The 16,451-nt window shown below is 42.6% G+C and overlaps 1 protein-coding gene across 1 annotated transcript in view; it reads right to left on the bottom strand.

Moving 5' to 3' along the window:
- Positions 1-4,371, bottom strand: part of LOC107588020 (olfactory receptor 1M1-like) — a 9,069-nt gene extending 4,698 nt beyond the window's left edge. The window contains exon 1 of the mRNA XM_016276006.1: positions 3,451-4,371. Coding sequence (XP_016131492.1) covers positions 3,451-4,371 — 921 coding nt within the window. The remainder of the gene's footprint in view (positions 1-3,450) is intronic.
- Positions 4,372-16,451: the final 12,080 nt, after the last annotated feature.

Here is a 16,451-nt window from a genome sequence, read left to right as displayed (position 1 = left end):
GTAGAGTAGCACTTGTTGTTTGTCATTTCTCCGATCACAAATGCAGACAGAGTTTTATGGTTAGGTGGCGCGATGCAATGCGTAAAAAGACAGTATAAGTCATTATAATCAGTAATTATGTCCCCACTGGATGCAACAAATGCCTCGTTTGTAATGGGTTTTAATGTTTATGCCTTGTCGCTCCAGCCGGACATGGCATCAACAGTATGTGAGGGGCATAACATTTCCGTCTCACGCTTGAGGTATTCGGCCAATCACAACGCACTGGATAGCTGGCCAATCACAGCACACCTCGCTTTTTCAGACTGATGAGCTTTGTAAAAATCGACGCGTTTCAAAAAGGCGGGGCATAGAGGAGAAACAATAATGTACAGTATGTGGAAAATGTGTTTTTTGAACTTTAAACCGCATAAACACATTTCATTACACCAAATACACAAAATAATGTTATTTTTAGCAGCATCATATGACCCCTTTAATGTAGCTTGCGCCAACAGTTGTACACGGAAGCAGCTCTGGGCTGATGACATATGAGTTTAGCCTTGCGCATGCGCCGGGGAGTCTCGTGAAAACCAACGTTTGTTTAGAAGATCAAAGGAAGCAAAGTTTCCTTACTTTAGCAAAGGAAAACCAGTCTCCTCTTGGCTTATATCGAAATCCTCTGACATTCTTCTTTACAAATCCTCGTTTTGTACTTCTAGTTACTGACCATTGTTTTGTTTTGATCTCTCCGCTGCGTTTCCGAGTCTGTCACTTCTGAGTGGCGCTTGCGCAAAGCCGACCTCATACGTCATTTGCCCGGAACTGCTTCTGTTTACAACAGTGAGCGCAAGCTGTATTAAAGTGATTATTACATTTGAATATGGACATTTTTCTTACAAAAACATATCGATTTGCTACAGGAGGCCTTTGTTCACCCCCCGGAGCCGTGTGAGACGGTTTTTTAATGGATGGGCACTTTTTATTTAACTTCTTTTGGACTGATGCATGCAACACCCGCTGAGGGGCCTTAAACAGCTTGATCTTACAAAAACATATCGATTTGCTACAGGAGGCCTTTGTTCACCCCCCGGAGCCGTGTGAGACGGTTTTTTAATGGATGGGCACTTTTTATTTAACTTCTTTTGGACTGATGCATGCAACACCCGCTGAGTGGCATTAAACAGCTTGAAAGATCAAAGACAATTTTTAATCTAACTCCGACTGGATTCGTCTGAAAGAAGAAAGTCAGATACACCTAGGATGGCTCTGGGGTGAGTAAAACACAGCCTAATTTTCATTTTTGGGTGAACTAACCCTTTAAGTGCCACAGGACGCACACTCCATTACGGATTAAACAAAGAAATAAAATATACTAAGTGTAGAATTACACTGTCTGTTTGCTCACAGTTGGAGTGTAAATAGTTTTGAGTTCTTAAGGCTGGAGAAAAGCGCCTGGTTAATGGTGAATATTGACCTATTGTGTGTACTCCTGTGGCAGGCAGCAGGGGATAGTCGCTGCATTTGGGATAAAAGTGATGGAATTATTTATTGTGGCCGGAATATAAAAAGAATATAAGGAGACCTGGGTTGCACTATCTGTTCGTTCACACGCATCTATCGGTTTGGCAGCTGCCCTTAGCGGTGCCTTTACCGATTACCTCCATTGTTCAAAGCACTTGGCAAAATTGTCTGTTTGTGACATCACCTCCCAATACAAACACGCCCCATAGTATAGTCCCACCCCTGACACTGATTGACAGGTTTCTGTGTAAGGAATAAGAAATTCAAATGCTAAAGGAATTGTGATTCCATTTGAGTTTTGGCAGGATACATGCACAACACAGAGAGAGAGAGAGAGAAAGCAGACATTGTAATTAATATTGCTATTTAAATATGACAGCTCATAACTTGTAAGACATGGGAAATACAGTTGCAAATTCACTTTGCTTTTCCATTTGAAATTTGTCAGTCACTGTGCGTTCGAAAAACGCAAAGGTAAAAATGCAATGAATATATAATTTGTAATTCCTTTTGAAAATGGCTCTGAATATCCTTCCATAGTTTTGTATGAGTTTGGCCAATCAGCACTTGCATCACTGGTAGTTCCAGTAGTTTTTAGACCCTAGGTTTTAGACCCTACTCTGAAGTAGGAGCTAATTTAGTTTCCCCAAATGGAGTTCCCCCGAAAAAGTAGCCTATTTAAAATAAACAATGGAAATATTCCAGGAAAAAAAAGTACTTTTAAAACAATCATGCATGGCAGATTTGCTTTTGCACAGAATGAAAAAAGGAATATCCACAAAGACATAATCGTCCAAAGGTTGAGAAAATTCACATAATTGTTGTGTTAGATTTTTAACAGCTACTAAAATGAGGAAACATTGCAAATTAATTTTTCCTTTTCTCCAAAGTTGTGCAAACGCAAACAGGGCATCAGTTTACTGTTGGGTTTCTGTTGTATCATGTCATGCCACATCCTGTGTAGACAGCATCACTGATTATAATGGATATATTTGCTTTTGATGCATTGTGCCACTCATGTCTGGTGTAGACACATTGTTTTGGTAGTTGTGATGTTTGAAGTAGATTCATTCATTGTCTGCTTTACTTTTACCTGTCACTGGTGACTGCCTTTCGCAAACTTGTCCATGCTTAGTGCAAAACCGTACATTACTAATTTATATATAACACTGCAGTATTTAATTATATTCTTTTATTATTATATTTAGTGGTTTGGTACTGCACGACAACAACCACTACAACTGACAACAGACCGTTTAAGCGAGTACAGTGAAACATTTTGAGGTAATAAAATATTTCTAATTAATATTTTGTGCTCAATTATTTACTGATGTGGCAAGTAGCCCCATAATAAGCAATATAATTTTGCAGTGGGGTCTGGTATCAGCCTGAAAATGTGTCTTTTGCATAACAGTCTGCTGACTGCACTAGCCTTGCTGCACACACTTCTTATAACTCTGTATATATAATTTCAATATTTTCATGTGGTAATATCAACAATCAGTAAGTGGTGAGCAAATATAAATCAACACCTATGCATCCTAATGGAGAGACGTTTACCTTAAATGAGAAGACAAATTATTAGAGTTATTATTTGTGGAAATAAAGACTTTTTCAGACCTTCTTTATCAATAAACAGAATTTAGAATCAATGGAAACAAGAAAAATTAAACTTGGTTCAGATTAATAAAACAACAAACATCAGCAGAGACGTCAGAACACAGACAGAGAATAACAAAAGAGCCATATCAGCACATCTAAGACCAACATGCATCAAAATGGACTCCTGGATTACAAATATATTTTATAAACTAATAATACAACAAGATTTTACTTAATAACTGCTTTTACTAATTGAATTCAACTGTTATCTGTTAATAAAAACAATCATTACAGTCATTTTGAAATGTCTCTAGTGGATCTGTTTTTAAAAAAATTTCGTATTATGTCTTTGATTTCAGCTGTGTTTAAGACATAAATGATAGGATTTAACATTGGTGGAACAGCATATGCCAGAGACGTACTGATGACCCTTGCATTGGGAGCAAGAGAAAGCATGAATGCAGCAATGTATGCACAGGATATGGGGAGGAAATATATCCCTACTAACAACAGATGAGAAACACAGGTCTTCAGTGCTTTTAAACGACTTTCCCAAGTTGTAATTTTGTTTAAAGCAAGAAAAATGCCTAGATAGGACAGGATTATAATGATCATTGGTATTACAAGGTATAATGTTGTGATAAAGGTTCCCATAAACCTATTAACGCTATTGTCATTACATGCCAACCTATACACTGGTCCATGATCACAAAAATAACTCTGTATCACATTGGATTCGCAGAATGAAAGTCGGGTGATCAAAGACACCATCAAAGCCACAACAGAAGAATTAAATGCCCATTTTGCTGAGAGAACTAAAGTCATATTCGTATTGTTTACAAGAGCATGATATCTTAATGGCAAACAAATTGCAATGAAACGATCATATGCCAGAACCACAAGAGTGAAACTTTGCATAGTACTGAAGAGGAACACAAAAAACATGTTCACCAAACAAGCATTGTAGGAAATGTACCGTGAGTCAAACAGAAAAGTCTTCATCATGTTAGGAATCAGTGCATTGGTTTCACCAATATCAGCCAAGGCCAAGTTAAACACACCAATGTACTTTGGACTGTGCAGATTTCTTTCAAGAGCAATAATGATAAGAACTATAGAGTTCCCAATTATAGTAATAAAATATGTAATAAATAAGAAAATATAGTAATAACTACTATATGGTATACCTGAAAGTCCAATGATGAAAAAGTATTCAGGGTGAACAATGGAGATATTCTGGGAAAAACTTGCATTTAAAGAATTCATTGCAGCTTTGTTTTTGATGTTTTGAACAAGCTGGAAATAGAAATGACCACAAAGACATAGGCAAAATATGAAATTGACATTGTCATTACACACTTTTTAACAGATATTTTCAGATATTGGAAAAATACCTTTATACAAATTTCACATAGTCACAGATAAATGCAAGTTTTAAAAGTTTTAGAGTCAGGGCAAACAATGAATCATAATTTTTGTGAGCTGCTTTAAATTAAATTACTCAACTGTTTGTCCTTCTCTCTCGCTGATCATTGTCTGGTTTTCTGTGTCACTGAATCCCAATATATCTTCTGATTCGTCTCTTGAGAGCCTTCAGACAACACCCAGATAGCATGCGGATGTAGGCGGATGATACGGCACTGGTGGCCTTTTTATGACCAGTACAAAATGGATGTAAACCTGAAGTGGCCCACATGTAAAATAGCAAAAATTGCCCAAATTTATCAAATCCCATGTGGGCCTCTGTAGGCAAAGATGTGGTGTTCACGGTAATGTGTAATCTGAATGTGACCCTAAGGTGGCCCATGTGGTAAATAGTGAATATGGCCCAAATAGTGCCAACCAAATGTGGTCCACCTTTGGCAAAAATGTGGCACAATCGACAAAGGCTAATCAGGGTGCAAACCAAATGTGGTACACATATGTTTCAGCAAATCTGGCCCAGGTATATTAAAACGTATCTGGGCCAATTTTGGCAAAGATATGGCACAGTGAGCACTGGCTAATGTGGCTGTGAACTTAAAGTGGCCCGCATATGATGCCACAAATGTGGCACAGTTATCCTAAACCATATCTGGGCCAGTTTTGGCAAAGATATGGCACGGTAAGCACTGGCTAATATGGCTGTGAGCCTAAAGTGGCCCTTATATGTGAATGTGATCATTTGATCGTGGTTGTATCTCTCTATTAGTGCTATTGGATCTTAGCGTGCGTTCAACACTATTGACCACAACATTCTTTTGAATAGACTAGAAAACTTTGTTGGCATTAGTGGAAATGCATTAGCATGGTTCAAATCGTACTTATCTGACCGCCATCAATTCGTAGCAGTGAATGAAGAGGGATCATATCGATCACAAGTGCAGTATGGAGTACCTCAAGGCTCAGTACTAGGGCCATTACTTTTAATGCTTTACATGTTACCCTTGGGAGATATCATCAGGAAACACGGTGTTAGCTTTCACTGTTATGCTGATGATACTCAGCTCTATATTTCTTTGCGGCCCGGCGAAACATACCAATTTGAAAAACTAACGGAATGCATTGTCGATATAAAAAACTGGATGAAGAGTAATTTCTTACTGCTAAATTCTGAAAAAACAGAGGTGTTAATTATTGGACCTAAAACCTCCGCATGTAATAACCTCGAACACTGTCTAACACTTGATGACTGCTCTATCAATTCTTCGTCATCAGTTAGGAACCTAGGTGTGCTATTTGATAGCAATATTTCCTTTGAAAGCCACGTTTCTAACATTTGTAAAACTGCATTTTTCCATCTCAATGTCAAATGCAGAAATGTTAATTCATGCGTTCATGACCTCAAGTTTAGATTACTGTAATGCTTTATTGGGTGGTTGTTCTGCACGCTTAATAAACTCCATCTGGTCCAAAATGCAGCAGCTAGAGTTCTTACTATGACCATATTAGCCCAGTTCTGTCAACACTGCACTGGCTCCTTATTAAACATTGTATAGATTTAAAAATCTTGCTTATTACTTATAAAGCCCTGAATGGTTTAGCACCTCAGTGTTTGAATGAGCTCTTATTGCATTATAGTCCTCCACGTTTGCTGCGTTCTCAAAACTCTGGCAATTTGATAATACCTAGAATATCAAAATCAACTGCGGGCGGCAGATCCCTTTCCTATTTAGTGCCCAAACTCTGGAATAACCTACCTAACTGTTACGGGGCAACTGAGACGAGAAACGTGCGGATCCATGTGCAAAGCTTTATTCTAAAACATAGTCAAAACAGGCAAGGGTTGGACAATGGTAAACAGGTATATAGAGGGCAAGACTGAAGAGTAATCTGAAACACAGGCGATGGTCCAGGCGAGGAATAAACAGTATCTGAACAGGGCGAGACAAGAGGGGTAATCCAAGACAGGCGATATATTTCAGGGCTGGCAGAGATCATACAGAAACTAGATATACAGGCTAGGATTAAGACACGAATGACTGAGGCAATAAACAGGATTAAACTAGACTTTAACTCAGAACTAGGACCGGGAACTGGCGCCGTAAAGTAGCTACGCATAACAGCATAAATGCTAAACAATACTCAGCGTTGAATGGTGGTGTGAGACTGATTTATATAGTGTGTGTTATTAGTAGCAGCTGTGTGTGATTGGTTTCAGGTGAGCTTGTGATTAGTGCAATGAAGCATGGGAAATGTAGTCCAGGGTGATGTGTAACAGTCAGTGTGGTGTGAGAGTCAATATAATGGGAGGGTGACCTCTGGTGGCAAGCGGACAGAAGTTCATGGACAGGATTCGTGACACTAACATTGTTCGGGAGGCAGACACGATCTGTAAATTTAAATCTAGATTAAAGACCCATCTCTTTAACCTGGCTTACACATAGCACACTAACACATTTCTAATATTCAAATCCGTTAAAGTATTTTTAGGCTGCATTAATTAGGACAACCGGAACCGGGAACACTTCCCATAACACCCGATGTACTTGCTACATCGTTAGAAGAATGGCATCTATGCTAATATTAGTCTGTTTCTCTCTTATTCCGAGGTCACCGTAGCCACCAGATCCAGTCTGTATCCAGATCAGATGGTCACTGCAGTCACCCGGATCCAGTCTGTATCCAGCCCAGATGGTGGATCAGCACCTAGAGATGACCTCTACAGCCCTGAATGTCAGCGGAGATCAGGACAACTAGATGAGCCCCAGAGACAGATCCCCAGTGAAGACCTTGTCTCCTAGATGGCCACCGGGACAAGACCACAGGAACCAGTTGAGTCCTCTGCACAATGTGACTTTGCTGCAGCCTGGAACTGAACTGCTGGTTTCGTCTGGCCAGAGGAGAGCTGGCCCCCCGACTGAGCCTGGTTTCTCCCAAGGTTTTTTCTCCATTCTGTCACTGATGGAGTTTTGGTTCCTTGCCGCTGTCGCCTCTGGCTTGCTTAGTTGGGGACACTTCATTTCCAGCGATATCGTCGACTTGATTGCACAGATACTATTTAAACTGAACTGAGCTGGATGATGACATCACTTAATTCAATGATGAACTGCCTTTGAGTGAAAATTGAGTGTTTACTATTGTCATTTTGCATTATTGACACTATTTTCCTAATTAATGCTGTACAGTTGCTTTGACACAATCTGTATTGTTAAAAGTGCTATACAAATAAAGGTGACTTGACTTACTGTATATGATGACACAAATGTGGCCCAGTTATCCTAAACCATATCTGGGCCAGTTTTGGCATAGATATGGCACGGTAAGCACTGGCTAATGTGGCTGTGAGCTTAAAGTGGCCATTATATGATGCCACAAATGTTGCCCAGGTATATTAAAATATATCTGGGCCAGTTTTGGCAAATATATGGCTCAGTCAGCATTGGTTAATCAGTGTGTAAGCCAACTTGTCCCACATTTGACATGGCAAATATGCCCCATATATTATAAAACAGATGAGGACCACTTCTGGTTGTAACACTTGACAAGTGAGGCCACTTCTTGGATGTAACATTTGACACTGGCTAATTGAAATGGAAGCTTGAAATTGTAAATATGGCTTAATAGAATTTGGCTACTTTTAGTAGGATGCAACACAGTTAACTGATGCAGGGTGATCTGGATGTGAGTCTTAAGAAGGCTACATACGCAGCAATTTATTTTTTGAAACATGCTTTTAATGGCAGCTTTTTTTACATGTGTACTGTGCAGCATTAAAACAGAAGTAATTAATAATCATTTCTTATATTTATTTAGCGATTTTCTGGGAGCTTTACACAGAAGGGGGGGAATCTCCTCAACCACCACCAGTGTGCAGCTTCCACCTGGATGATGCGGCGGCAGCCATATTGCACCAGAACGCCCACCACACACCAGCTTATTGGTGGAGAGGAGACAGAGTCATGAAGCCAATCAGCAGATATGGGGATGGTTAGGAGGCCATGATGGTCAGAGACCAATGGGTGAATTTGGCCAGGATGCCGAAGGACATCCTTGGATTTTTAATGACCACAGAGAGTCAGGACCTCGGTTTAACGTCTCATCCGAAAGACGGAGCTTTTTGACAGTATAGTGTCCCCATCACTTCACTGGGGTGTTATGGTGTGTTCAAGTCATGTCGGATAGATCGTATTTACGAGTTGAACGCATATGAACGCCACCACAAAGTCATTTTACGAGTGGGAAACTCAAAATTTTCTTTAAGCCCCGAGTTTCTGAGTTGGGGGCGTGTCAATGAGAAACATGGCGGAATCGATGGATGCAACATCTGTAGTTGACGGTAAATTTTTGTTTAAATTGATAGTTTAGTTGTCCTATAAACTTAAATTGGTCATGTTCTTGTTACGCAGCTAGTTAATGAAATCCAAGTAAAAAAATGCTATAATTTTTGCACCTATAGGTGAAAAACACCTGATGCAAATTCTTTGCTCTTCATTTTCTATAAGCAGAGTTAACGGACCCTGTTATATTTTCTTGTAATTTATTAAAAGAAGGTACACCACCATCTTGTGCCGACTAAACTGACTTGAACACACCTGACGTCGTAATTACGACTTGTCAGCTGGTAAGTACAAACGTCCCAGGAGGACTTGAACACAGCATAAGGACCCACACAGACCACAGGGTGAGCACCCCCTGCTGGCCTCACGAACACCTAGTTTTCCCAGATGGTCTCCCATCCAGGTACTGACCAGGCTCAACCCTGCTTAACTTCAGTGGGAAACCAGTCTTGGGCTGCAGGGTGATTGTAACGAATCATCCACTGAAGGCGAGTTGAAGTGAGAACCCAAGTGCAGTTTATTTACAGTGTGATCCAAACAATAATCTGTGACTTGACATGAACAGACTTGACTTGACTAGGCATGAACAGATGAGGCATGAACAGACTAGACTCACCGACAGCGGGTTAAAACATCAATACACAACGAGAGACGATGGCAACATGAGGGCTACTTATAGCAGACAAGGGGGTCACATGACAAGAACAAACCAATGGGGAACAAGACACATATCTAAGACAACCAATCAAAACATGACACAATGAACAGAGGAACCAATGGCATGAATACATGAGGGCAGGGAAGCATGACACAAACAGCATAAAACAATTACAAAATAAAAGACATGGAAAACATGAACATAACAAAACCCAAACACCACATTACATTTCCCCCCCTCTAAGGGCGGCTCCAGACACCCAAACAAAACCTAAAAAGTCCAGGAGGGTGGTGGAGTGGAGGCGGAACTGGGGGAGGGATGGAGGGCCAGGCCCATGAAGCGGAACAGGCAGAGCAAGGAGCCATGGCGGTGCAGGCAGAGCAGACAGCCATGGCGGGGCAGGCAGAGCAGGCAGCCATGGCGGGGCAGGCAGAGCAGGCAGCCATGGCGGAGCAGGCAGAACAGGGCAGACTATGAGTTCATGAATGGCCTCCTTGGCCGTGGCAGGACAGACAGAGAGTTCAAGAACGGCCTACATGGCCGTGACAGGGCAGACTGCGAGTTCATGAACGGCCTCCTTGGCCATGGCAGGACAGACAGTGAGTTCATGAACGGCCTCCTTGGCCGTGACAGGACAGACAGTGAGTTCAAGAACAGCCTCCTTGGCCATAGCAGGACAGGCAGTGAGTTCGGGAACGGCCTCCTTGGCCATAGCAGGACAGGCAGTGAGTTTGTGAACGACCTCCTTGGCCGTGACAGAGCAGACAGTGAGTTCGTGAACGGCCTCCGTGGCTGTGGCAAGACAGTCTGTGAGGTCGTGAATGGCCTCTGTGGCCGTGACAGGGCAGGCATTGAGTTCGGAAGCGGACGGCACCACCTCAGGAGGTTCTGCAGTGGATGCTACCCCTTTTGGAGGCACAGGAAAGGCCCTTGGAGCAGACTCGTGGTTAGGAGAGGGCTCTGAGAGAGACTCATAGGCAGGAGAGGCCACTGGGGCAGACTCGTGGACAGGAGAGGCCTCAGAAGCAGACTCGTGGACAGGAGAGGACTCTGGAGCGCAGTGTGCAGCCCACACGCTTAAAATGGCGACCGCCATTACAGTAAGGGCAGCAGAGTGTGGCATGACCTCTAAGATGGCTTGAAAGTGCTGATGTCAACGGGATGCCTGCAGCTCACACCAAAATCAGAGGTAGGTCCATCACACTAGAAATCAAACCTTTCAGTCTTGGCCCAAGCTCCGCGTCCGACTGTCTTGGGCTGCAGGGTGATTGTAACGAATCATCCACTGAAGGCGAGTTGAAGTGAGAACCCAAGTGCAGTTTATTTACAGTGTGATCCAAACAATAATCTGTGACTTGACATGAACAGACTTGACTTGACTAGGCATGAACAGATGAGGCATGAACAGACTAGACTCACCGACAGCGGGTTAAAACATCAATACACAACGAGAGACGATGGCAACATGAGGGCTACTTATAGCAGACAAGGGGGTCACATGACAAGAACAAACCAATGGGGAACAAGACACATAACTAAGACAACCAATCAGAACATGACACAATGAACAGAGGAACCAATGGCATAAGGGCAGGGAAGCATGACACAAACAGCATAAAACAATTACAAAATAAAAGACATGGAAAACATGAACATAACAAAACCCAAACACCACATTACATTTCCCCCCCTCTAAGGGCGGCTCCAGACACCCAAACAAAACCTAAAAAGTCCAGGAGGGTGGTGGAGTGGAGGCGGAACTGGGGGAGGGATGGAGGGCCAGGCCCATGAAGCGGAACAGGCAGAGCAAGGAGCCATGGCGGTGCAGGCAGAGCAGACAGCCATGGCGGGGCAGGCAGAGCAGGCAGCCATGGCGGGGCAGGCAGAGCAGGCAGCCATGGCGGAGCAGGCAGAACAGGGCAGACTATGAGTTCATGAATGGCCTCCTTGGCCGTGGCAGGACAGACAGAGAGTTCAAGAACGGCCTACATGGCCGTGACAGGGCAGACTGCGAGTTCATGAACGGCCTCCTTGGCCATGGCAGGACAGACAGTGAGTTCATGAACGGCCTCCTTGGCCGTGACAGGACAGACAGTGAGTTCAAGAACAGCCTCCTTGGCCATAGCAGGACAGGCAGTGAGTTCGGGAACGGCCTCCTTGGCCATAGCAGGACAGGCAGTGAGTTTGTGAACGACCTCCTTGGCCGTGACAGAGCAGACAGTGAGTTCGTGAACGGCCTCCGTGGCTGTGGCAAGACAGTCTGTGAGGTCGTGAATGGCCTCTGTGGCCGTGACAGGGCAGGCATTGAGTTCGGAAGCGGACGGCACCACCTCAGGAGGTTCTGCAGTGGATGCTACCCCTTTTGGAGGCACAGGAAAGGCCCTTGGAGCAGACTCGTGGTTAGGAGAGGGCTCTGAGAGAGACTCATAGGCAGGAGAGGCCACTGGGGCAGACTCGTGGACAGGAGAAGCCTCCGAAGCAGACTCTAAGATGGCTTGAAAGTGCTGATGTCAACGGGATGCCTGCAGCTCACACCAAAATCAGAGGTAGGTCCATCACACTAGAAATCAAACCTTTCAGTCTTGGCCCAAGCTCCGCGTCCGACTCAGGCGTGGCAGCCATCTTGGCCGGGGACTCCAGCGTGGCGGCCATGTCGTGACGAGACTCTGGAAGATCAGTTGAGACGTGGCATCTACGCTAATATTGATGACACTAATGACACTCCTGTGTGGCGGCCATCTTGTGATGAAGCTCTTGAATGGCGGCCATGTTGTAAAGAATCTCTTGATGTGCCGGCATGACGTGAGCAAGCTCTGGCTTGACAGACGTGTCGTGAGCAGGCCCTGGGGTAGCAGACATGATGTTAGCAGACTCTGGCTTGGCAGACATGAAGTGAACAGGTTCTGACTTGGTAGATGTGACATGAGTAAACTTTGACTTAACTGGCATGATTTGAACAGGTCCTGGAGTAGCAGGCATGACATGAGCAGGCTGTGGCCTGGCAGACATGATGTGAGCAGACCTTGGCGTGGCAGGCATGACGTGAACAGGCTTTGGGGAAGTGTTATGTTCCTCCTCCATGACACCCACAGTGAAGGCAGAGCCACTCATTTTGATACATTTTTGTCCAAACCATAGCGGAAAATATCCTTAAGGAATGTTTCATTAAAATCTACCTTGTAGTAAAGCTCACAGAACTCAGCCACGCAATCCTCTATGGATAGGTCTCCCTGTCGGAGACGAACTAGGCAATCTGATGGGTTCATTTTGCTGTAGGTCGTGTATTCTGTAACGAATCATCCACTGAAGGCGAGTTGAAGTGAGAACCCAAGTACAGTTTACTTACAGTGTGATCCAAACAATAATCCGTGACTTGACTTGACATGAACAGACTTGACGAGGTATGAACAGACGAGGCATGAACAGACTAGACTAACCAATGGGGAACAAGACACAATGAACAGAGGAACCAATGGCATGAATACATGAGAGCAGGGAAGCATGACACAAACAGCATAAAACAATTACAAAATAAAAGACATGGAAAACATGAACATGACAAAACCCAAACACCACATTACAGTGATATGGCTGCTTGGAAGTGCACTATAATGATTGTACTCTTATGCCGAGTTCACACTGCACGATTTTCAAAGACGTCGCATCACTGTTGGTTTCACACTGAATGACTATCTGGGGTAGCATTCAATTGTTGCTGTACTCAAACTGCACGATGGAACGACAACAGGAGGTTACACACTGCATGACTTTACAATAGGAAGAATCGCCGACAGCTCTGTCTGGTGCAGGGTTGCCAGGTTTTCGCTACAAACCCGCCCAATTACTACTCAAATTGCTTTCGAGGGGGTCCCCCAGTAAAAATCGCGTTCAGGGGGTAAAATACACATTTTTTGGCGGTGTTCTCCTGGTACAATTCACATTCCAGGGCCTAAATATCACGTTATTGGGGTCGCTTCAACCTGCTGACATAAAAAACAACTGGCGGCAATCATGGATTTGGCAACACTGGTCCGCAAACTACGTTTCATATAACTCCTCCCCGAACTTCCCGCTGCCCTGTATCTTGGTTTCTCATTGGCTGTAGGTCATCGCCGATGTGTTTTTCAGTCAGAACTCATTTCTCACAGCGTGATTGTGAATTGCCGACAGCTTCAGATATTTAGCATGCCAAATATTTCACAGGCATCGGCGATTCCCTCAGATCGTGTCTTTGATACTTTACACTGCGTGATTGTCACTCACGTGAACAAGCACCAATTTGCCTCTGATTTCGGGCATTTTTCTACGATTTCGCAAAACGTGTCGGCGAGTGAAAAATCGGGCTAAAATCGTGCAGTGTGAACTGCATTACTGTCACAGTTTCTGTTAATTTGGACTTTGTTTTCCTTTTGAACCATTTCCCTTGTTGTGTTGATTGTATTATTCTGTTCAGGTGTGCCTAGTTAATTATCCTTGTTTGGTCTAAGTACTTAAGTTCCTGTATGTTCACTTTGAGTTTGTCTGGTCTGACGTCTACATGTCTTAAATGTTGTTGTGCTACATTGTGTTTGGATTTACCCTTGTTGGATTAAAGATTTATGATATATAACCTTTCATCTTCATCATGCACTTTTTAACACAGTGTAGCTATGACACTCACAGACTTATTGTATAGGTAGAGTCTGAGTGAGAAGCATTTAAGTTTAAACTTGTGAAGAACAGTTTTTAAAGTATTGGAATGTGTCTTTGAATATTTACCTGTGATGTTTTAATTGCTGCTTGTGCAAAACTTGGGTCGGGATGATTTTATCAAGTAGGACACGTTGCTGGAACTTATTTGAACGTTTATGGAGGACTTTTTTTAATTTCTCTTTGCAATGTTGAGTATTGTTGATGCATAACTGACTTAAGTCAAGTCACCTTTATTTATATAGCGCTTTTAAAAACACAGATTGTGTCAAAGCAACTGAACAGCATTAATTAGGAAAATAGTGTGTCAATAATGCAAAATGACAATAGTAAACACAAATTTTTCAGTTAAAGACAGTTCGTCATTGAATTCAGTGATGTCAACATCCAGCTCAGTTTAAATAGTATCTTTGCAATCATGTCAATAAAACAGACGATGAACAATATTAACAGCAATTATTATATGATGCAATCAAACTTATAGCAAAATGTGGTAGTTCTGTATGTTGTTTCAGGGTTGGCATCATCTGAGGTCCTCTGAGGGGTTGCATCATCTCTTCTCAGGTGTTCTGGATCCAGACTGAAGCTTGTGTAAATCCTAGTTACCACGGGATGTCAACAAAAAAATGGCAAAAAACAGAGAAACAAATAGAAATATAATTAGCGTAGCTGCTGTTCCAACCAAGCAAAATTAATTTGTTTAACCCAAACTAAAGAATAATAATGTGCATTTGATCAGATATAACTGCAGTAAAAGATTATGAGATGCATTATTTGAATGCTTGGCCAAAGAGATGTGTCTTTAATCTAGATTTAAACAGAGAGAGTGTGTCTGAACCCCGAACGTTATCAGGAAGGCTATTCCAGAGTTTGGGAGCCAAATGCGAAAAAGCTCTACCTCCTTTAGTGGACTTTGATATCCTAGGTACTACCAAAAGTCCAGAATTTTGCGACCTTAGGGAGCGTGATGGACTGTAGCGTGGTAGAAGACTAGTTAGGTACGCAGGAGCTAAACCGTTAAGGGCTTTGTAGGTAAGTAATAATATTTTGTAACTGATACGGAACTTAACAGGTAGCCAGTGCAGAGACTGTAAAATTGGCGTAATATGATCATATTTTCTTGACCTGGTAAGGACTCTAGCCGCTGCATTTTGGACTACCTGTAGCTTGTTTATTGAAGATGCAGGACAACCACCTAGAAGTGCATTACAATAGTCCAGTCTAGAGGTCATGAATGCATGAACTAGCTTTTCTGCATCAGAAACAGGTATCATGTTTCGTAACTTGGCAATGTTTCTAAGATGGAAGAATGCCGTTTTTGTAACATGGGAAATATGATTTTCAAAAGACAAGTTGCTATCTAATATAACACCCAGATTTTTGACTGTAGAGGAAGTAACCGTACATCCATCTAGTTGCAAATTGTAATCCACGAGATTCGGCGTACTGTCTTTTGGTCCAATAAGTAATATCTCTGTCTTATCCGAATTTAATAGGAGAAAATTATTGGTCATCCATTCTTTTACATTTTTAACACACTCCGTTAGCTTAGATAATTTAGAAGTTTCATCTGGTCTTGTTGAGATATATAGTTGAGTATCATTGGCATAACAGTGGAAACTAATCCCGTATTTTTTAATAATATTACCAAGGGGCAACATATATATATCGAAAAGCAGCCACTTAAGGCTTAGTGTGGCCCAGATAATGTATATTTATGATTTATTTAGTTCATTATTGGCTAAAATGTGGCTGTGTAGTGGCCTGCTTGTGTGGGCCGGAGCAAGGTGTTGGATCTGGGCCAGAATTAAAATAAATGTGGCCCAGATTTGGGCCAGTTCTACTTTATTTATTGTCATGGCTGACATGCGGCCTTCCTATGGCTTGCTTGTGGCCCAAATTTGGCAAACAGAAGTGGACCACACAAATGCCATCATTCTACATAAAATGTGGGCCAGAACAAGGTGTTAGATCTGGGCTATATCTGGGCCAGAATTAAAATAAATGTGGACCAGATTTGGGCCAGTTCTGCTTTATTTGGTTTATTCATGGCTGACATTGGGCCTTCCTTTGGCTTGCTTGTGGCCCAAATTTGGCAAACAGGAGTGGACCGCCCAAGTGCCATCGTTCTTCACAGTATGTGGGCCGGAGCAAGGCGTTGGATCTGGGCCAGACTTAAAATCAATGTGGCCCAGATTTGGGCCTATTATGCTTTATTCATGGCTGACACTGGGCCTTCT

The sequence above is a fragment of the Sinocyclocheilus grahami genome, unplaced genomic scaffold (genome assembly GCF_001515645.1).
Source record: "Sinocyclocheilus grahami isolate Dianchi unplaced genomic scaffold, SAMN03320097.WGS_v1.1 scaffold6.1, whole genome shotgun sequence".
NCBI lineage: Eukaryota > Metazoa > Chordata > Actinopteri > Cypriniformes > Cyprinidae > Sinocyclocheilus > Sinocyclocheilus grahami.
The sequence above is the reverse complement of the archived record's forward strand: the minus strand, read 5'-3'. Positions and strand labels throughout refer to the sequence as shown.